At 42.7% G+C, this 20,704-nt stretch overlaps 2 protein-coding genes across 2 annotated transcripts; one reads left to right on the top strand and one right to left on the bottom strand.

Moving 5' to 3' along the window:
- The first annotated feature begins 472 nt into the window (after positions 1-472).
- LOC101893266 (uncharacterized) lies at positions 473-6,757 on the top strand. The gene is made up of 8 exons (XM_005186994.4): positions 473-816; positions 912-1,043; positions 1,148-1,488; positions 4,686-4,792; positions 4,863-5,272; positions 5,377-5,517; positions 5,583-5,749; positions 6,542-6,757. The coding sequence occupies exons 1-8, from the start codon at positions 516-518 to the stop codon at positions 6,668-6,670; spliced, it is 1,728 nt and encodes a 575-aa protein (XP_005187051.2). The 5' UTR covers positions 473-515; the 3' UTR covers positions 6,671-6,757.
- Positions 6,758-7,081: 324 nt separating this feature from the next.
- Positions 7,082-20,331, bottom strand: LOC101893936 (ice-structuring glycoprotein-like). Its single transcript, XM_059123494.1, has 6 exons — positions 20,155-20,331; positions 16,884-17,435; positions 14,200-14,875; positions 11,200-11,490; positions 10,552-10,739; positions 7,082-7,670 (listed from the first exon to the last, which is right to left on the bottom strand). The coding sequence occupies exons 1-6, from the start codon at positions 20,329-20,331 to the stop codon at positions 7,104-7,106; spliced, it is 2,451 nt and encodes an 816-aa protein (XP_058979477.1). The 3' UTR covers positions 7,082-7,103.
- Between the last annotated feature and the right edge of the window lie 373 nt (positions 20,332-20,704).

The raw sequence follows: 20,704 nt of genomic DNA on the forward strand, positions 1-20,704 counted from the left end.
GTTGAAGTAAAAACATAGGAGGGCAAAATAAATTTTTAAGAGAATTTTGAAATAACTTTCCTGCCTTGAATTTAAGCTTTTTTAGAGTTTTTCAACAAAAAGAAAATAAAAACTAGCTCAAAAATTATTTTACAGAAACAATTGTTTAAAATTATTCATATATGTCTTTTTTTTATGTCTTACTCATGACGGAGAATAAGGAACTCCAATGCTAGCGTGCTTACTTGCCCATCTATGATTAAAAATAATATACGTATTTTAATTTTAAAATACCAGCACTTTAAAAAAGACGTTCAGTTTTGCCTGTTGCTGTTTTACGATAAAAGAAAAACTCTCCCTCTCTCATAATGAGTTTGGTGATAAGCGTCCTCATAGTTTCCCTGTGGCAGCAGCTTCTGATAGCCATGCAATTCCATTCATATCCAAAACCCTTGGATTTGATTTCAGTTTTTAATTTAAAGTCGTGGAGATCGGTTCGTTTTTCAAGAAATAAAAAAAAGATCGCGGAGTGGAATATGGGTTTGAAAAAAATATTTTTAGTTTTGTGGACCATATCAATTGGGCTCCAAGAGGCTATGGCCGACTTCAAATACAATGTCAGTTTGGCCCAAATGGATACATGTCGTCACTATACGATACCCACAAATCGGGGTTATCATTATGCGGATTTTTTCCATTTGACCCATTTAAAGAACAACAAACTGGGTGACAATGAATTGTTGCATTTGAAATTCTACGTCATGGCGGCGCGGGATGCCCACATTTTGTTGGCGACCACAGATCATCCGCGTTTATCTGACAAGGTCTATGAAATCGGTGAGTGGTGCTGTGGAAATTCTAATCGACACTAACTTACTTTTGTTGTTTTTATGTTTTTGTTTTTTTTTTTTTCTCGTTACCCCCATCACCAGTCATTGGTGCCGGTCGCAATTCATTCTCAACGATACGCCTCAACATGGGACGTGGACGTGTTGCCACCAATCAGGATCCCAGTATTTTATCAATGCTCGATCCCACACCCATTGAAGTTATTCAGACGAAGGGTATGACCTTTTAGCAGAACAAAAACAAAACACACATGTCGAGCGATAAAAACACGGAATGAAATGCATTGTTTTTGTTTTTTTTGTTGTTTTTTTTTTTTTAGATGCCAATTTGTTGGTTTACATAACGGGTTTCAAAGACGAACCCTTGATGAATTTTACCGACACCTCACCATTGGCCGTTGAGTATCTAAGCTTCACAACCTATGACGGTGTACCGGCCAGTTGGTTCTATGATTGTCAATTTGATGGCTTTGCCAATGAACTGGAGGAGGAGGTGCGTGAGCAAACGCCACAGCAGCGGTTGGTGCAAAATATTACCGCCATGGCTGAGAATGGCTCATTTCCGGTTGATTTGAAAACAGTGGAATTTGATTTTGTTGTGGCGTCCGTAAGTTATCAGCATGATCGGGGAATGCTGCAGGCCAGACTGAATTTGAGAATGGTGAGTGAGGGAAAAATGAGCGAGAAAATGGAAATTCAGGGGTAGAAAAAATTAAAATCTTAAAAATTGATTTTTATACCCTCCGCCATGGTAAGGAGGGTATATTAAGTTTGTCATTCCGTTTGTAACACCTCGAAATATATATTTTAGACCCCATAAAGTATATATATTCTTGATCAGCATAAAATTCTATGTCGATTTAGCGATGTCCGTCCGCCTGTCAGTCTGTGGAAATCACTCTAGCTTCCGAACGAAATGAAGTAGATTGATAAAATTTTGCTCAAATGTATATTATGTCTGCAGGACTTTTGATATTGAAAATGGGCCATGTGGGTCCACGTCTTCGTATAGCCCCCATATAACGGTAACTTCCGATATTCGGTATTTTGATGATTATAGCGACATTCTTCGCCGAAATTGTTTCAAATTTGGTATTAGAAGTTCGTAACGGATACTACAGCTCAAGACGGAAATTTGTCTGTGCATGTGCACGTCTTCGTATAGACTCCATATAACGGTACCTCCCGATATTCGGTATTTTGAAGATTTTAGCGACATTATTCAATGAAACAATTCCAAATTTGGTATTTGAAGTTCGAAATAGATACTACAGCCTAAGACAGAAAATTTTCTGTGTTAGTCCACGTCTTCGTATAGCCCACATATAACAGTATCTCCCGATATTCGGTATTTTGATGATTTTAGCGACATTATTCACCGGAATTGTTTCAAATTTCGTATTTGAAGTTCGTAATGGATACTAGTATATTTTGAATATTGTTTTTAAATCCAAACAAAGGAATTAGGAATATTTTTCAAAAATTGTTTTTAATTCCTAATTATGTTTGGATCCTTTTTTCAAGGATCTCTGAGATTTGTATTTTTTTAAATATTTTTTTCCTGGACATTTAAAAACATTTTTTTAAGAAAGAGGATATTTTGAATATTTAAAAAATTGTTTTTAAATCCAAGTTGGTTTGGATCCTTTTTTTTAATGATTTTCGAAATTTGGGTTTTTTTAAATATTTTCTTCTGGTCAAATTAATTTTTTTTTTAAATGAGGATATTTTAAATATTTAAAAAAAAATGTTTTTTTTAAATTCAAACTGAGTTTGGATCCTTTTTTCAAGGACCTTTGAAATTTTGTTTTTTTTTTTAAATATTTTTTTCTGAACATTTTAAAATTAGTTTTTTAGGAATGAGGATGTTTTGAATATTTAAAAAAAATATTTTTCAATCCAAATTAAGTTTGAATCCTTTTCTCAAAGACCTTTGAAATTGGGATTTTTTAAAGTATTTTGTTTTTCTGGAAATTTTAATTATCATTTTTTAAGAATTAGATATTTTGAATATTTACAAGAAATTGTTTTTAATTCCAAATTAAGTTTGAATCCTTTTTTTCACGGAGCTTTGGGATTTGGATTTGTTTTAAATATTTTTTTGCTTGACATTTTGGAATTTTTTTTTTAAGAATGAGGATGTTTGGAATATTTTTTTTAAAAATTGTTTTTAAATCCAAATTAAGTTTGGATCCTTTTTTTCAAGGACCTTTGAAATTTGGATTTTTTTAAATATTTTTTTTCGGGTCACTTTGAAATATTTTTTTTATAAATTAGGAATATTTTTAAAAAATTGTTTTTAATTTCTAATTGTGTTTGGATCCTTTTTTCAAGGACCTATGAAATTTGGATTTTTTTAAATATTTTTTTCCTGGAAATTTTATAATTCATTTTTTATGAATGAGGATATTCTGAATATTTAAAAAATGTTCCTAAAGCCAAATTAAGATTAGATCCTTTTTTCAAGGACCTTTGCAATTTGGATTTTTTAAAAATTGTTTTCTCGAATATTTTAAAATTCTTATTCTTATTTTAAGAAGAATATTTTGAATATTTAAAAAAAATTAATACAAATTAAGTTTGGATACTATTTTCAAGGACCTTTGATATTTATATTTTTTCTAATGTTTTTTTTCTGGACATTTTAACATTATTTTTAAGAGAATATTTTAAATAATTTTAAAAAAAATATTTTTTAATCCAAATCAAATCTTGATCCTTTTTTCAAAGATATTTGAAATTTGGATTTTTTAAATGTTTTTTGGACATTTTAAAATTAATTTTCTATTGTGTAAATGTTACTTTGAATGTTTTTAAAAAATTATTTTTAATCCAAATTAAGTTTGGATCCTTTTTTCAAGGAACTTTTCAATTTGGATATTTTTTCTGGACATTTTAAAATATTTTTTTTTAAGAATGATGATATTTTGAATATTTAAAAAAATTGATTTTCAACCCAAATTAAGTTTAAAACCTTTTTTCAAGGAACTTTGAAATTCCTTTTTAAAGGACCTTTGAAATTTGGATTTTTTTTAAATATTTTTTTCTGGACATTTTAAAATTAATTTTTTTTTTAAGAAATTGTATATTTTGAATATTTAAAAAAATATTTTTCAATCCAAATTAAGTTTGGATCCTTTTTTCAAGGATTTCTGTAATTTGTATTTTTTAAAATATTTTTTCCTGGACATTTTAAACCTTTGTAAGAATGAGGATATTTTTTTTTGTTTAAATACGTTTTTAAATCCAAATTAAGTTTGAATCCTTTTTTCAAAGACCTTTAAAATTTGGTTTTTTCTGGACATTTTAAAATTATTTTTTTTGGAATGAAGATATTTTGAATATTTTTAATTTTTTTTTAAATCCAAAAATCCATTTTAAAGGACCTTTGAAATATGGATTTTTTTAAATTCTTTTTTTCCTGGACATTTTAAAATAATTTTTTTTTTGAATATTTTTAAAAAAAAAATATTTCAATCCAAATTAAGTTTGCATCCTTTTTTCAAGGAACTTTGTAATTTGGATTTTTTTTAATATTTTTCAGGACATTTTAAAATATTTTTTTAAGAATGAGGATATTTTTAATTAAAAAAAAACAAAATTGTTAAATTGTTTTTAAATCCAAATTAAGTTTGTATCCTTTTTTCAAGGACATTTGAGATTTGGATTTTTTTTTATTTTTTTTTAATTTAAAAAAAATATTTGTCAATCCAAATCCCTTTTCAAGGACCTTTGAAATTTTTTTTATATATTTTTCCTGGTCATTTTAAAATTATTTTTTTTTCGAAAGAGGATATTTTAAATATTTTTAAAAAAAATTTTTCAATACAAATTTTTTAATTTCAAATCCACTTCCAGAATTGGTTGGATTCCCGCATTATTTGGGACCCCAAGAATTTCGGCAACATAAATGCCATACAGCATGATGAGTATGAGATCTGGCTGCCCCATCTATTGGTTGTCAAGTGAGTAAGATATCCAATCCAATATCTCTCAAAAATCTAATCCAAATTCCCTCTTTCCCCCTCCACTCAGTGGTGTTTCGAATTCCAAATCCCTGCTGCAGGAGGAACATAAAATCAAAATTCGTCACAATGGCCAGGTGGGTGTGGAATTTTACAATGTCTTCATTAGTACCTGGTGCCCAAATCCCTATGAAAATTGGCCAAATGAAGAACTGACGTGTGACATTGTTTTTGGGCTGGATCAGGGACCTTTGGAGTCGTTGACTTTAAGCTACAATGGAACATGGTCACATCCTGTCATAAATTCCCTATCGGAATGGAGTTTGCGTGAGATCCGGGTAACTCCCGTTGCCGGTGGTGCCAATATGCGTTATACCGACAAACAAATTCTGCAGGCCATGGATGGAGATGTGGCGTTGGAGTTTGCCATTGCCCGAAATGGACGTTTCTATAGGAATGTGTTTTCGATGCCGATTTTGGGTGAGACTGGGAGGGGAATGTTTTATTCTCCTAACTATAATAATGATTTCTCTTCTTTCTCTCTCTCTCTCTCTCTTTCTCTTTTTCTCTTTCTCTCTTTTAAGCTTCCCAAATCCTCATCATATTGTCGTTTCTCCTGCGCGGCTATCGCCGTGGCGCTTTAATTTTGGTTGTTATGGTAGTCTTGATGCTGGGCCTAATGTTCCTAACCAAACATGCTCCCACATTTTACATACCACCCATAAGTAGGTCAAACACTTGGAACGAGAATCGTATTAAATAAATCATTTTTTTTTTTGGAAAATTTCAGTGTTGGCCTATCAGCACATCCTGCGAACGGCCACATTCTGTTATATCCTGCATATCTGCCTTATGTGGCTGGAGTTATACCCACCCAAGTGTAAACCCTATGGCTGGCTGACATCGGCCATTAATTTCTCACCCTTGAGGCTGGTGCTGTGCATGAGATTGAGTGATGTAAGTTTTCACTTATTTTAACGGAATAGAGTTTCCATTCGGGGAAACTCCCATTCTGTCGGAGCTGAATAGGAGATTTTTTGTCAGGGAAAATCCCCATTCAGAATAAGAGAATTTCCATTAGGAAAATTTCCCATTCAGCCTGGGCTGAATAGGAGAATTTCCGTCAGGAAATGACTCCCCTTCAGCCTGGGCTGACCAGGAGTATCTCCGTCCGGAAAACTCCGATTCAGCCTGGCTGAATAGGATTTTCGTCAGGAAAACTCCCATTCAGCCTGGGCTGAATAGGATTTTCGTCAGGAAATCTCCGATTCAGCCTGGGCTGAATAGGATTTTCGTCAGGAAATCTCCGATTCAGCCTGGGCTGAATAGGATTTTCGTCAGGAAATCTCCGATTCAGCCTGGGCTGAATAGGATTTTCGTCAGGAAATCTCCGATTCAGCCTGGGCTGAATAGGATTTTCGTCAGGAAATCTCCGATTCAGCCTGGGCTGAATAGGATTTTCGTCAGGAAATCTCCGATTCAGCCTGGGCTGAATAGGATTTTCGTCAGGAAATCTCCGATTCAGCCTGGACTGAATAGGATTTTCGTCTGATAATCTCCGATTCAGCCTGGCTGAATAGGATTTTCGTCAGGAAATCTCCTGGGCTGAATAGGAGAATTTCCGTCAGGAAATGACTCCCATTCATCCTGGCTTAATAGGATTTTCGTCAGCCTGGGCTGAATAGGAGAATTTCCGTCAAGAAAACTCCCATTCCAAAAAAAAAGAATATTTTTTTATTCCATTTTCAGTCCGACGACTTCATCGACTCCCAGCAGCAACCATGGTGCGAGGTGGCCAAGATCCTGAATGCCTTGTGTTTTGTGTTGATCAACATTGTCTGTGTATTGGTGGTGGTCACCCTGTTGCCTCATGTCTAGCCTTAATTATTGAAATCCAGTTTTTTTTTATAAAATTAAAAAAAATAAAATAAAATCGAATGTATTTTTGTGAAAAAAGTTCCAAAATTTGTTTGTTATTATATTTCAATATTTCTTGAGATTATCCTTAGAACTTTTCTCTATGCCATTCGGAAAATTATAAAAAAAAAAAAAATAGTTAATTGGAAAAATTAAAGGAAAATTAGAGCGCATCTCTTAAAAAAAAGGTTGGAAACTACAAAATTAATACTTCAAATGATTCTTTCTGCTGTTGACGAATTGTGTGACCCTATATCTAACGCATGTCCTGGAAGTCTGCTTCATGTATCCTTAGAATTAAAAAAATAATATGGAAGTTTAACAATATTTGACTGAGTTCATGAAATCCTTTTCGGGGGGTCCTTTGTCCTTTGTCCGATCACATGTGTCTTCCTTAGTGATGGCCATAGCCATAACCACCAAAACCATGGCCATAACCCAGGGAAATGGCTGGAGCGGCAGCAGCATAGCTAATGGCCGGAGCAGCATAGGATATGGCAGGGGCAGCAGCCACAACGGGAGCAGCGGCAACTTTGACGGCAGGAGCAGCATAAGAGATGGCTGGGGCGGCGGCCACCACGGGAGCAGCTGCCACCTTGACGGCTGGGGCAGCAACAGCCACAGCTTTGATGGTGGCTGGCTGGTTCACAACCGAGGTAAAGGTGGAGTAGCTGGTGGCGGCTGGAGCCACAGCTTTCACAACAGTCGGGGCGGCGGCAACTTGAACGGCAGGAGCGGCAGCAACTTGCACAGCCGGGGCAGCATAGCTAACGGCTGGGGCAGCATAGCTTACGGCAGGAGCTGCTGCCACCACAGGGGCGGCGGCCGCATAACTGACAGCAGGGGCAGCATAACTAATGGCCGGAGCAGCAGCAATGGCTGGGGCACCATAGGAAATACCATGGCCTCCAAACAGGCCACCGGGTGCCGCCAACGCACAACCGATTAAGGATACAAGGATCTAAAACCAAAACCGCATTATCCTTTGAAAAATCATCTCCTTTCCACCACCCGCAGACTCACCAAGAATTTCATAATTTTTTTTATTTTCGTTCAAAATTCTCACAGGATCTCTAGTTCACCACGAAAATCTGAAAACTTGCTGCTCAATGGTCTTCTAGGTTAGCAATGTTATGCGATACTGTAATCAATCAAACATGTTGCAGATACTTTTATATGACACACAACAATATTTGGAGATTCAAACAAAAAACAAGTTAAAAAGCTGTAAGTTCGGCCGGGCCGAACTTTTAATACCCTCCACCATTTGGTACAAATTTGGCATTTTCTAATAAATAAAATCCGTTAAAAATTCTGTTAAAATCTTAAGAATACCGAATGCTTATACGACGACGTGGGCCAGCATAGGCAACTTTTGTCATAAGTTATTACACTATTTAAATGCGAAACTTGAAGAAAAATCTGTTTATAATCTAGCTAATATCATTAAAATACGCAATATGGGGGGTACCGTTATATGGGGGCTATACGAAGACATGGACCTGCACAGACAATTTTCTGGCATGGGCTGAAGTATCTATTCCGAAATTCACATGCGAAATTTGAAACAATCCCGGTAAATAATGTCGCTAAAATCATCAAAATACCGAATATCGGGGGGTACGGTATATGGGGGCTATATGAAGACGTGGACCTATATGGCCCATTTTCTGTTTTATGCTGCAGTATCTATTACGAACTTCAAACACCAAATTTGGAACGATTTCGCTGAATAATTTCGCTAAAATCATCAAAATACCGAATATCGGGGGGTACCGTTATATGTGGGCTATATGAAGAAGTGGACCTACATGGCTCATTTTTTGACTTAGGATGTAGTATCCATTACGAAGTTCAAATACCAAATTTGAAACGATTCCGGTAAACAATGTCGCAAAAATCATAAAAATACCGAATATCGGGGGGTACCGTTATATGGGGGCTACACGAAGACATGGACCTGCACAGATAATTTTCTGTTTTAGGCTGTAGTATTCATTACGAACTTCAAATGCCAAATTTGAAACAATTCCGGCGAATAATGTCGCTAAAATCATAAAAATACTGAATATCGGGAGGTACAGTTATATGGGGGCTATATGATAACTTGGACCTACATGGCCCATTTACGAACTTAACCTGCCTACAGGCAAAATATACATGTGTGCAAAATTTTAGCCTTCTATCTCAATTTGTTCGAAAGATAGCGTGATTACAACAGACAGACAGACAGACAGACAGACAGACAGACGGACAGACAGACAGACAGACAGACACACAGACAGACAGACGGACATGGCTAAATCGTCTTAGAATTTTACGCTGATCAAGAATATATATACTTTGTTGGGTCTGACATGAGTATTTCGAGGAGTTACAAACGGAATGACAAAATTAATATACCCTCCATAGTATGGTGGAGGGTATAAAAAATTAAAAAAAAAAAAATCTGAAACTCACACACACACACACACACACACTCACAAGCCAACGACGATTGGTGGAGCGGACCATGCCATGCCAAAGTACATTCACATGAATGCCAAAACAAGTAATGAAACTGAAATTAGTGCAAAAGTATTGAAAAAAAAAAACTATAACAACAACAACAACGCCCCAACAAAGTCGATCAGTTTTTTTGGTTTGTTGTTGTAAAGAATTGTTGCAATTAGCATCAGTGGCTTGTAATGTAACCTCCTCCCAGGACCATAAAAGGCATGACAAGTTGCGTACGACACCAGGTGGCAGATTCGGTTATGCATACCATCATTGAATATCGCGATGGAAAGTTGGTTTTCTATAAAAAAAAAAAAATTCGAAACTAGTTGGGTTGGATAGGAGGACGCTACTCAACCGCACTAAATAGAAGTTTTTCCAAGGAAAACCCAATTTAGGCAGGTGGCATAGAAGTTTTCACCACGGAAATCCTATTTCGCCAGGATGAGCAAAAGTTTTGCCCTGGGAAACCCTACTTAACCAGGGTGAATAAAATTTTACTTCAGGGTAACACTACTCTTCCAGTATGAGTAGATTTTCCCCAATGAACGTTTATTCATTCCCAAAGGAAACCAAAGTCAGCGAGGGTGAAATAAAACTCTTCCCCAGGGAGCCCCTATTCGGCGAGAATGTGTAGAAAATTTCCCCAGGGAAACCTCAATTAATTTCCAAAGAAACCTTAGTCAGCCAGGCTAAAATAGAACTATTCTCCAGGGAGCCCCTATTCCGCCAGGATGTATAGAAAATTTCCCCAGGGAAACCTTTATTCATTCCCAAAGGAAACCCTAGCCGGCCAGGCTGAATAGAACTCTACACTAGGGAAACCTCAATCTGCCGGGATGAGTAGAAGTTTTTCCCAAGCAACCTGGCTGAAAAGAAGACGTCCTCACCGAAACTTTATTCACCCAAAAGGCGAACAGAAGCTTACCTAAGGTATATACTTTTTGTACGTCTTAGACTTTAGGGACTCTAGAAGCGTTGGTTAGAGGGAGAAGTCGAAGAAGACTGAATCTTATTCACACAAAAGGTGATCTGAAGCTTTCCTAAGGGACATCATTTTTGTACGTCTTAGATTTTAAGGGCTCTTCAGTCCTCGGTTAGAGTGTTAACCCTTGCTGGCTACTGATGTTTGTATCATAATCATCGAATCACTAGTTAGGAATTCTCAAGACCAGGATGTGAAAACTCGTTGCAAGGGTTCAGAGACTCTTTGGCTAGGGTGTCGACACTCCCTGGGAAGCCGACACTTGCTGACCAGGAAATCAGGAGTTGCTGGCTGCCTTGGGAGTCGAGATTTGTTGGCTAGGGAGTTGATACACGAAACTCGTTGACTAAGGAGTCGAGACTCTCTGGCCCATGAGCCAAGACAGTCGGTACTCGATGGGAAAAGAGTCCAGACTGGGTGTAGAAACACACTGGCTAAGCAGCCGAGATTCGCTGGCCATGGAGCAAGTCTTACTGTCTAGGGATTCGATACTCGAGACTCGCTGTTCAGAGAGTTTGTAGCCTCGCTGGACAGGACAGTTGAGATTTGCTGGGTAGGGATTCGAGACTCGCTAGTCAGGGAGTTAATACATGTAGGCTCGCTGACCAGTGGGTTGAGACTTGCTGGCTAAGTATTCGAGATTTGTTGCTTAGGGTGTCAATATTCGTTGGCTAGGGAGTTGATACTCGACACTCGCTGGCTAGGGAGTCGAGACCCGCTGGTTAGGGAGTTTAGACTCGCTGGACATGGAATCTTGACTCATTGGCATGGTCTCGCTGGCCAGGAAGTCAAGACTTGCTGACTTGGGAGTCGAGACCCGCTGGCCAGGGTGCCTAGGCAGTCGCTACTCTATATTCGATGGAAAGAGAGTCAAGTCGATACTCGTGACTTACTGGCTAGACAGTCGATACTCGAGATTCGCTTGCTTGGTATTAGAGGCATATCAGCTAAGGAGTCGAGACTCGCTGGACATGGAGCTAGACAAGCTGGCTAGGGTATCGATACTCGCTGTTCAACGAGTTAATACTTTCAGGCCTGCTGGCTAGGGAGTCGGGATTTTTTGGCTTGGGTGTGCAAGACTCGTTGACTCGGAAGTTGATACTCGAGACTAGGGAGTCAAGACTTGCTGGCTTGGGAGTTGAGATTCGCAGGCCAGGGAACCAAGTCTTGCTGATTTGGGTGTCGAGACTCACTGGCCAGGGAGCCAAGACATTCGGCACTCGAGACTCGCTGACCATGGAGCGGGACTCGATGGCTAGGGAGTCGAAACTCGCTGACCAGAAAGCCAAGACAGCCGGTACTCGAGGGAAAGAGAGTAAAGATTTGCTGGCGAGAGTCGATACCCATGTCTTACTGGCTAGGCGGTCGACACTCGCTTGCTTGGAGTAGAGGCACACTGGCTAAGGATTCGAGACTTCCTGAACATGGAGCAAAACTTGCTGACTACAAGTCGATACTCGCTGGTCAGGAAGTTAATACTTACAGGCCTGCTGGTGTGCAAGACTCATTGCCTCGGAAGTTGATACTCGAGACTCGCTGGCCAGGGTGCCAAGGCAATCGGTACTCGATGGGAATAAAGTCGAGATTTGCTGGGGAGAGTCGATAATCGAGACTTACTGACTAGAAAGCCGATACTCGCTGACTAGAGACTTACTGACAAGGGAGTCGAGACCTGCTGCCTAGAGACTCGAGACTTTGCTGGCTAGGGAGGAGACTCACTGGTCATGGAGCCGGTGAGGTAACTAACTTCGACTAACCTCACTAATTAGGGAACCAGAACCACTGGGAAGGGAACCTCGAGCCACTGTTTAGGGATGCTAGTGTCGCTGGTACGGGTACCCTGAGTCACTGGTTAGGTAGGCGAGCGACATCTGTGATAAAGGCTAGCGTCACTGGTTAGGGAGGCTAGCGTCACTGTTTAGAGAGGCTAACGTCACTGGTTAGAGAGACTAACGTTAATGATATAGAAGGCTACCGAACGGCAGAAAGCCGAACGTCTCGGGTTAGGAAGGCTAGCGTCACTGGTAAAGGAGGTTAGCGTCACAGTTTACTGAGGCAAGCCTCACTGGTTTGGGAGGCTAGGCTCACTGGTTTAGGAGGCTAGCGTCACTAGTTGGGGAGGCTAGCGTCACTGGTTAGGGAGGCTAGCGTCACTGGTTAGGGAGGCTAGCGTCACTGGTTAGGGAGGCTAGCGTCACTGGTTAGGGAGGCTAGCGTCACTGGTTAGGGAGACTAGCGTCACTGGTTAGGGAAGCTAGCGTCACTGGTTAGGGAGGCTAGCGTCACTGGTTAGGGAGGCTAGCGTCACTGGTTAGGGAGGCTAGCGTCACTGGTTAGGGAGGCTAGCGTCACTGGTTAGGGAGGCTAGCGTCACTGGTTAGGGAGGCTAGCGTCACTGGTTAGGGAGGCTAGCGTCACTGGTTAGGGAGACTAGCGTCACTGGTTAGGGAAGCTAGCGTCACTGGTTAGGGAGGCTAGCGTCACTGGTTAGGGAGGCTAGCGTCACTGGTTAGGGAGGCTAGCGTCACTGGTTAGGGAGGCTAGCGTCACTGGTTAGGGAGGCTAGCGTCACTGGTTAGGGAGGCTAGCGTCACTGGTTAGGGAGGCTAGCGTCACTGGTTAGGGAGACTAGCGTCACTGGTTAGGGAAGCTAGCGTCACTGGTTAGGGAGGCTAGCGTCACTGGTTAGGGAGGCTAGCGTCACTGGTTAGGGAGGCTAGCGTCACTGGTTAGGGAGGCTAGCGTCACTGGTTAGGGAGGCTAGCGTCACTGGTTAGGGAGACTAGCGTCACTGGTTAGGGAGGCTAGCCTCACTTGTTTGGGAAGTTAGCCTCACTGGTTAGGGAGGCTAGCGTAACTGCTTAAGAGGACTAGCGTCACGGATTAGGGAGGCTATAGTTACGTGTTGAAGAGTATGGAGTTACTATTTAGAGCGTCTAGTGTAACTAATTCGAGAGGAGAGCTTCACCGGCAAGGATGGCTGACATCACCGCATATCGAGGCTAGCGTCAGTGGTTATGTAGGCTAGTGTTACTTGTTAGGGGGGAGATTGGTACTGGAACCCAGCGTCACGGGTTAGGGAAGCTAGCTTCAACGGTTAGGGAGGCCAGCGTCGGTGGTTTGGGATGCTAGCTTCACTGGTTAAGAAGGCTAGCTTCAATGGCTAGGAAGCCGACCCTCACAGGTAGGGGATCCTAGCGTCACTGTTTGAGGAGGCTAGAGTTACGGATTAGGGAGGCTAGTAACACTAGTTTGGAAGTACCCTTGGGAAGACTAGCGTCACAGATATGATTAACTAGCGTCGCTGAACTGACAGCCGGATTAGGAAGGCTAATGTCTGGGATTAGAAAGGATAACGCCTCGGGTTAGGAAGGTTTGCCTCACTTGTTAGGGAACCTTGGGTCACTTGTTAGATATGCTGGTTCGCTTTTGTGGGAAAATCTGCCTTTTAAACCATCCACAACATCTTCCTTAGGAATTCGATTAAAATTCGACAATAAATTTGCATTTTTACGAAAAAAGTTCAATTTTATTTTCATAATTCAATACATTCAGAATTCAATCTCTTTCAAATCACATATTCTTTATAGCTTTTGAGCCGTAAACACAAAAATGGTCACTATCCCTGGTTTCTTTCTTTTTTTGGTGAAGAACTTTCTTCTATGCCATTACACGCGAACGAATAAACAAATACAGGTACATAATTCATAAAAACAAAATCCTAACCTAAAAATGGATGTTAGTTGGAAAATTGCGAAGAAAATTAGCGAATAACAAAATACTATACAAAAAACATGATTCTTTCTGCTTAAAACAAAATAAACACACAATTGTTGCAATCGCCTCAGCCTTGGATGGATTTTGAATGCCACAGCGGTTCTCCCTTGCATGGTAACTCTTAAAATTATCGAAAATTTCACAAAAATCATTATTTCAAAACGTTGCGATTCCATTATTCTTCCGTTATGCTCATGAAAAGTCTAAATATCCGAATTGATTTAATGATGACCATAGCCATAGCCTCCGAAACCACCATAACCCAATGAGATAGCAGGAGCAGCGGCAATGGATTTGAAGGAAACGGCAGGGGCAGCAGCCGCGTAACTTATGGCTGGAGCAGCGGCAATGGATTTGAAGGAGACAGCAGGGGCAGCAGCCGCGTAACTTATGGCTGGAGCAGCGGCAATGGATTTGAATGAGACGGCAGGCGCAGCAGCGGCATAACTTATGGCTGGAGCAGCGGCAATGGATTTAAAGGAGACAGCTGGGGCGGCGGCCGCGTAACTTATGGCCGGAGCAGCGGCAATGGATTTGAAAGATACTGCCGGAGCAGCGGCAGCATAACTAATGGCTGGGGCAGCAGCAATTGATTTGAATGAAACTGCCGGGGCAGCTGCGGCATAACTAATTGCCGGAGCAGCAGCTACGGCTTTATAGGAAACAGCTGGTGCGGCATAGGAAATGGAAGGAGCATATGATATGGCAGGAGCGGCGGCGGCATATGAAATGGCAGGAGCAGCAGCAATGGCTGGAGCGGCAGCAACTTGAACGGCGGGGGCGGCAGCAACCTGAACCGCTTGTACAGCAGGCGCCGCAGCAACTTGAACAGCAGGAGCAGCGGCCACCTTAACAACGGGTGCTGGTGCAGCTACTGCAACGCGAACAGTTTGAGGATGATTGATGTACTGGAGGGTAAAGTTTTACAAAAATTAGTAGCATCACTGGTTAGGTAGGCTAGGATCATTGGGTTAGGACAGTAGCATCAGCGAGAGTAGCTTCGATGGTAAAGGTGGTTAGCCTAGAATTAATACTCGAGGCCCGGAATTAAGCCTCACTGGCCAGGGAATCTAGGCTCATTGGCTTTTGAATCGAGTTACGAGCCTCACTGGCCAGAAGTCAAGATTACTGACTTGGGTGTCGACTCTCACTGGCCAGGGAGCCAAGACAGTCGCCAATCGAGACTCGCTGGGAAGAGAGTCAAGGCACACTGGGTAAGGAGTCGAGATTTGTTGACTAGGGAGTTGATATTCGAAACTCGTTGATTAAGGAGTCGAGACTCTCTGGCCCGTGAGCCAAGACAGTCGGTACTCGATGGGAAAATAGTCCAGACACACGGGCTAAGGAGTCGAGATTCGCTGGACATGGAACAAGACTTGCTGGCTAGGGATTCGATATTCGAGACTCGCTGGCCAGTGAGTTGAGACTCGCTGACAAGGAAGTCGAACTTTTTTGGCTAGTGTGTCAATATTCGTTGTCTAGGGAGTTGATATTCGTAAAATCTTGACTCATTGGCTTGGGAGTCGAGACCCGCTGGTTATGGAGTTAAGACTCGCTGACCATGGAATTTTGACTCATTGGCTTGGGAGTCGAGTCGCGAGTCTTTCTGGCCAGGAAGTCAAGACAGTCGGTACTCGAAATTCGATGGAAAAAGAGTCAAGACTTGCTGGCGAGAGTCGCTACTCGGTGCTTACAGGCTAGGCAGTCGACACTCGAGACTCGCTGGCTTGGAGTAGAGGCACACTGGTTAAGGAGTCGAGACTCGCTGAACATGAAGCAAGACTTGCTGGCTAGGGAGTCGATACTCGCTGATCAGGAAGTTAATATTTTATGGCCTGCTAGCCAGGGAGTCGGGTGTGCAAGACTTGTTTACTCGGAAGTTGATACTCGAGACTCGCTGCTCATGGAGTCTATACTCATTGGCCTGGGAGTCGAGGCGCGAAACTCGCTGGCCAGGAAGTCAGAACTTGCTGGCTTGGAAGTCGAGATTCGCTGGCCAGGGAGCCAAGGCAGTCGGTACCCGAGATTCGATAGAAAGAAAGTCGATACTTGAGACATACTCGCTGGCAAGGGGTCGAGACTCACTGCCTAGAGACTTGCTGGAGAGTTGAGACTTTGGTGGCTTGGGAATCGATACCCGCTGGCTAGGAAGTAGAGACTTTGCTGGCTAGGGAGTCGAGATTTTGCAGGCTAGGGAGTCGAGACTCACTGGCGAGAGTAAGACAACTTCGAAGGGTAGCCTCATTAATTAGGGAACTATAACCACTATCACTATGCTGGGGCTTAGCGTCACTGATTAGGGAGTCGCTGCTTTGGAAGGCTAGCCTCACTCGTTTGGGATGCTAGCCTGACTGGTTAGGGAGACTATAGCTACTAGTTAGGGAGACTAGAGCTACTAGTTAGGGAGACTAGTGCTACTGGTTAGGGAGACTAGCTTCTCTGGTTTGGGAGGCTATCCTCACTGGTTTGGGAGACTAGCGTTGCTGGTTAAGGAGACTAGCGTCGCTGGTTAGGGATAATATAGTCGCTGGTTTGGGAGCCTCACTGGTTTGGGAGACTACCCCTACTGGTTAGGGATGCTAGCCTCACTGGTTTGGGAGGCTAGCCTCACTGATTTGGGATACTATCCTCACTGGTTTGGGAAGCTATGGAACCTCGAGCCACGCTTCAGGGAAGGCTATAGTAACTGGTGCTTAGCGTCACTGATTAGGGAGGCTAGCTTCAGTTAGAGTTGCTGGTTAGGGAGGCTAGTGCCGCTGGTACGGGAACCCTGCCTCACTTGTTTGGGAGGCTAGCCTCACCTCGACTCGGTTTTCCTAGTGCGGCTAGTCGACAGAAGATATCATTCCAGTTTAGTAGCCTTGCGTTCCTGGTTCACTTTTTTGGGAAATATGATCTCTCGGCCCAAATACTTACGGTACTGAACGTTGTGGTAGTGGTCGATGCAGGAATAACAGCTTTAACAATTTGTACGGCAGGAGCGGCAGCAGCAACTTTTACAGCTGGAGCGGCGGCAACTTGGATGGCAGGCGCAGCAGCCACTTGTACAGCTGGCGCAGCAGCTACCTGAACAGCTGGTGCGGCGGCAATGGCAGGAGCAGCGGCAGCATATTGAATAGTTGGAGCAGCAGCAGCATATTGAATGGCTGGGGCAGCCGCCACAGCAACCGGTGCTGGGGCAGCATAACTAATGGCAGGTGCTGCAGCAGCATAGCTGATGGCGGGAGCGGCCGCCACTGTTTTTATGCTTACAGCTGGTGCAGCAGCAGCATAACTCACCGCTGGAGCTGCAGCATAACTGATGGCAGGTGCTGCCGCCACAGCTTTATAGCTGACTGCAGGTGCTGCTGCCGCATACGAAACGGCGGGAGCGGCTGCATAACTAAGACCGCCACCATAATATCCACCAAGCCCACCATATAATCCACCGGGGGCGGCCAGTGCAGCGGCAATCAAAGCGAATAAAATCTACAACACATATTTAGACATTGTTTTTTTTTTTTAGAATCTCTCTTCCGACTTCGTCACTTGCATTTCGTTCTGCTCACCAAAATTTGCATTTTCACAAACGTTTCGTCGTCGTTTCGGTTTTCGTCAAAGGATCTTAGCTCTAGCTACCGGAATACACGACAACACTTCGCAACGATTAGAAGTGTTATGAGTTACTGTCATCAAACGGTGATGCTGTTGTAACTTTTATAACAACCTAGCCAAACAACCGCAACAAACAGCCATGGCGAACAAATTGGGCAAAAACACAAGCGCATGAAATCCATAGCCAAACACCAGGCGATATCAAAATGCTCACCAAAAATTAACCAACGACAAGAATTTTGGCCGGTTTCGGTTTTCTATTTGGCAAAGCTTACAATCTAAAATAGTTGCAGCACCGCAATAGCAAACAAATGAGGAAAATTGTTGCAATCGATCGAGAGAAGTAACAAAAAGCTGTGAAAATATTTATGGTGCTACTCCGATTGGGAGAAACTTCTTGAGTTCATTTCACAACTTTTGGCTAATTGCTGTAGATTTTTTTCCTATTTGTTCTGATTTGCCTTTAATGGGAGGTTTGTGGAAGTCGTGGAGCAACAATGTTTGGGGGTATGGGAAAATGTCTAAAACCCAAGTCTACACATGTTATAGAGGTGGGCGATCTCCCAAAAGTTCTTCTCTGATTTGGGCCATCGCTTCTTTAAAGGGAAAGCATACTCGCAGCAAAGAAAGACCTGTGAGATTTACTGAGACATGCATAGGCCCGTTAATTATGGAAAACTAGGTTTAATATAAGCTGAGACTTGAGCTAGCGGAATAGGAATTCTGAGGATCGGTCATAACATCATGTTGTAATCAGAACCCTGGAGATCGCTGATAAGGAAGACTGTGTGGGGCAGACCTGCTGTGCGCGATTACGGAGATAAAAGTGACCGCTCTAAGGAAACTGGCGCATCTTATCATCGTTCAAACTTAGTTGGGCATGTTAGCATCAATAGGTGGGGATTCTAGCATTGCTAGTAAGGAAACTAGCGTCCCTAATTAGGGAGAATTGCGTAATTTGCTAGGAAGGCTAGCGTATTTTGTTTGGGAGGCTAACGTCACTAAATTGGGAGGCCAGCTATGCGTTACTGACTTAGGAAGTTATCGTCACTCGCTTGGCTAGCTGCATCTCTGCTTGGGAGACTAACGTCACATTAAACGGAACCTAGTGCGACTTACTTGGGAGGCCAGCGACACTGGCTAAAGATGCCACCTTATTCCATTATATCGTTACCGGCTTGGGAAGCTAGCGTTCCTATTTGGGAGGCTAGCGTCACTGGTTAGAGAAACTAGGACTACTGGTTAGGGAGGCTAGGGTCACTAGTTAAGGAGGCTAGGATTACAGGTTTGGAAGGCTAGCGTCATCGGTTTGGGAGGCTAGCGTCATCGGTTTGGGAGGCTAGCGTCACCGGTTTTGAAGGGTAGCGTCACTGATTTGGGATGCTGGCATCACCGGCTAGCGTACCTGTTTAGGGAGACTAGCGGCACTGGTTATGGAAGCTAGGCTTATAGGTTTCTCTTTGAGAGGTGAGCGTAACTGGTAAGGCTAGCGTAACGGGTTTGTGAGACTAGCGTGACTGGTTTGGGAGGCTAGCGTCAAGGTTAGGCAGCCTATCTTATAAAGTTGGGAAGGCTATCATCGCCAGTTTGGGAGGCTTAAGTAACTAGTTAGGGAGGCTGGCGTCGAACAGGCTACTGGCTCGATTCTCTTTGAGAGGTGATCGCCACTGGTTAGGGAGCTAACTTGACAGGTTTGGAAGGCTAGCGTGACTGATTTGGGAGACTAGCGTGACTGGTTTGAGAGGCTAGCGTCACATGTTTGGGAGACTAGCGTGGCTGGTTTAGAAGGCTAGCTTGACTGGTTTGGGAGGCTATAGTAACAAGTTAAGGAGGCTTGCTTCGAAACAGTGACCTACCATGTCTCTTTGGGAGGCTAGCTTACCTGTTTTGGGAGACTAGCGTCACTGGTTAGGAAAGCTAGCGTGAGTGGTTTGGGAGGCTAGCGTCACATGTTTGACAGCGTGTGGTTTGGGAAGGTAGGGTAAGTAATAAGAGAGACTAGCGTCACTTTTTTGGGATCCTTTAGTCACTGGAAATTGTTGCCCACTTGAAAGTCTCTCGCTTGGAATGTCTACGTTGGTTCGGAAGGTTAGAATCACTTATTAGGAAGTTATCTTCGCTAGGTAGGGAATCTACCATCACGGGTTCTTGTGGCAAGGGAGAATATGCTCGGTGACCAGAGGGAGACTATACTCGCCGACCGGAGACTAGAATCGTCGACTATAGGGATACTAGGTTCGACCAGAGGGATTCTGGGCTCGTTGACTAGAGAGAGTCTGGACTCCCTGACCAGAAGGAGGCTAGGTTCGGTGAATATAGTGGGTATAGGCTCGCTGGCCAGAGGGATTCTGGGCTCGCTGATCAGAGGGAGTCTGGGCTAAGTGACCAGAATGAGGCTAGGTTCGCTGGGCTCGCTGATCAGAGGGAGTTTGGCTAAGTGACCAGGGGAGACCAGGCTAGCTGAGAGTCTGGGCTCGCTGAACAGGGATACCCTGGACTCGCTGACCAAAGAGAGTCTGGGTTCGCTGCCGAGATAAGGGTAGGGTCGCTGACTAAAAGAAGACTAGACTCGCTGGTCAGAGGGAGACCGAACCTGGGCCAGAGGTATATTGGGCTTGATGATCAGGGGGAGACTAGGTTTGCTGACCTGAGGGAGACTAGGCTCGCTGACCAGGGCCAAACTAGGATCGCTGATCAGAGGGAGATTAGGCTCGATGATCAGTGGGAGACTAGGATTGCAGACCTGAGGGAGACTACGCACACTGGCCATAGGAAGACTACGCACACTGGCCAGATAGAGACGAGGCTCGTTGAAGGGAATCCAAGATTAGAATGCCCTTATAGGGAGCTTAGCTGAGGTGGCTTGGGATTAACTGAAGGATCTTATTTGCCCTCCGACCTCGAAAAAATTTTAATACTCCAATTTCCTATGAAAACTCCTGCTGTTTTTCAAGAAGAATAAAATGAAGATCTTTGTGGGGGATTGCTAAGTTTTCAATTAAAAAATTCAGTCAGATCTTCTTGAAACCGTTCAACATTATTGGTTTCGAAACCCCTCCAACTCCCCTCGTAATAAAACAGTAAAGATTGCACTTTCAATTGAAAAAAGTTCATTTTTATTTTAACATATTTTTTTTTTGGTA

The sequence above is a fragment of the Musca domestica genome, unplaced genomic scaffold (assembly GCF_030504385.1).
Source record: "Musca domestica strain aabys unplaced genomic scaffold, Musca_domestica.polishedcontigs.V.1.1 25, whole genome shotgun sequence".
In the NCBI taxonomy this organism is placed as follows: domain Eukaryota; kingdom Metazoa; phylum Arthropoda; class Insecta; order Diptera; family Muscidae; genus Musca; species Musca domestica.

Bases quoted from the DNA above. Each gene is read 5' to 3' on its own strand.
- LOC101893266 (XM_005186994.4), top strand. From the start codon at position 516: ATGGGTTTGAAAAAAATATTTTTAGTTTTGTGGACCATATCAATTGGG. The intron at 5,273-5,376 runs GTGAGACTGGGA...CTCTCTTTTAAG, and splicing joins GTTTTCGATGCCGATTTTGG to CTTCCCAAATCCTCATCATA. The intron at 5,750-6,541 runs GTAAGTTTTCAC...TTCCATTTTCAG, and splicing joins TGTGCATGAGATTGAGTGAT to TCCGACGACTTCATCGACTC.
- LOC101893936 (XM_059123494.1), bottom strand. From the start codon at position 20,331: ATGGCCAGTGTGCGTAGTCTCCCTCAGGTCTGCAATCCTAGTCTCCCA. The intron at 17,436-20,154 runs GTTCGGTCTCCC...TATGTGTTGTAG, and splicing joins CCAATATACCTCTGGCCCAG to ATTTTATTCGCTTTGATTGC. The intron at 11,491-14,199 runs GTCATCATTAAA...CTTTCCCTCGAG, and splicing joins TTTCGGAGGCTATGGCTATG to TACCGGCTGTCTTGGCTTTC.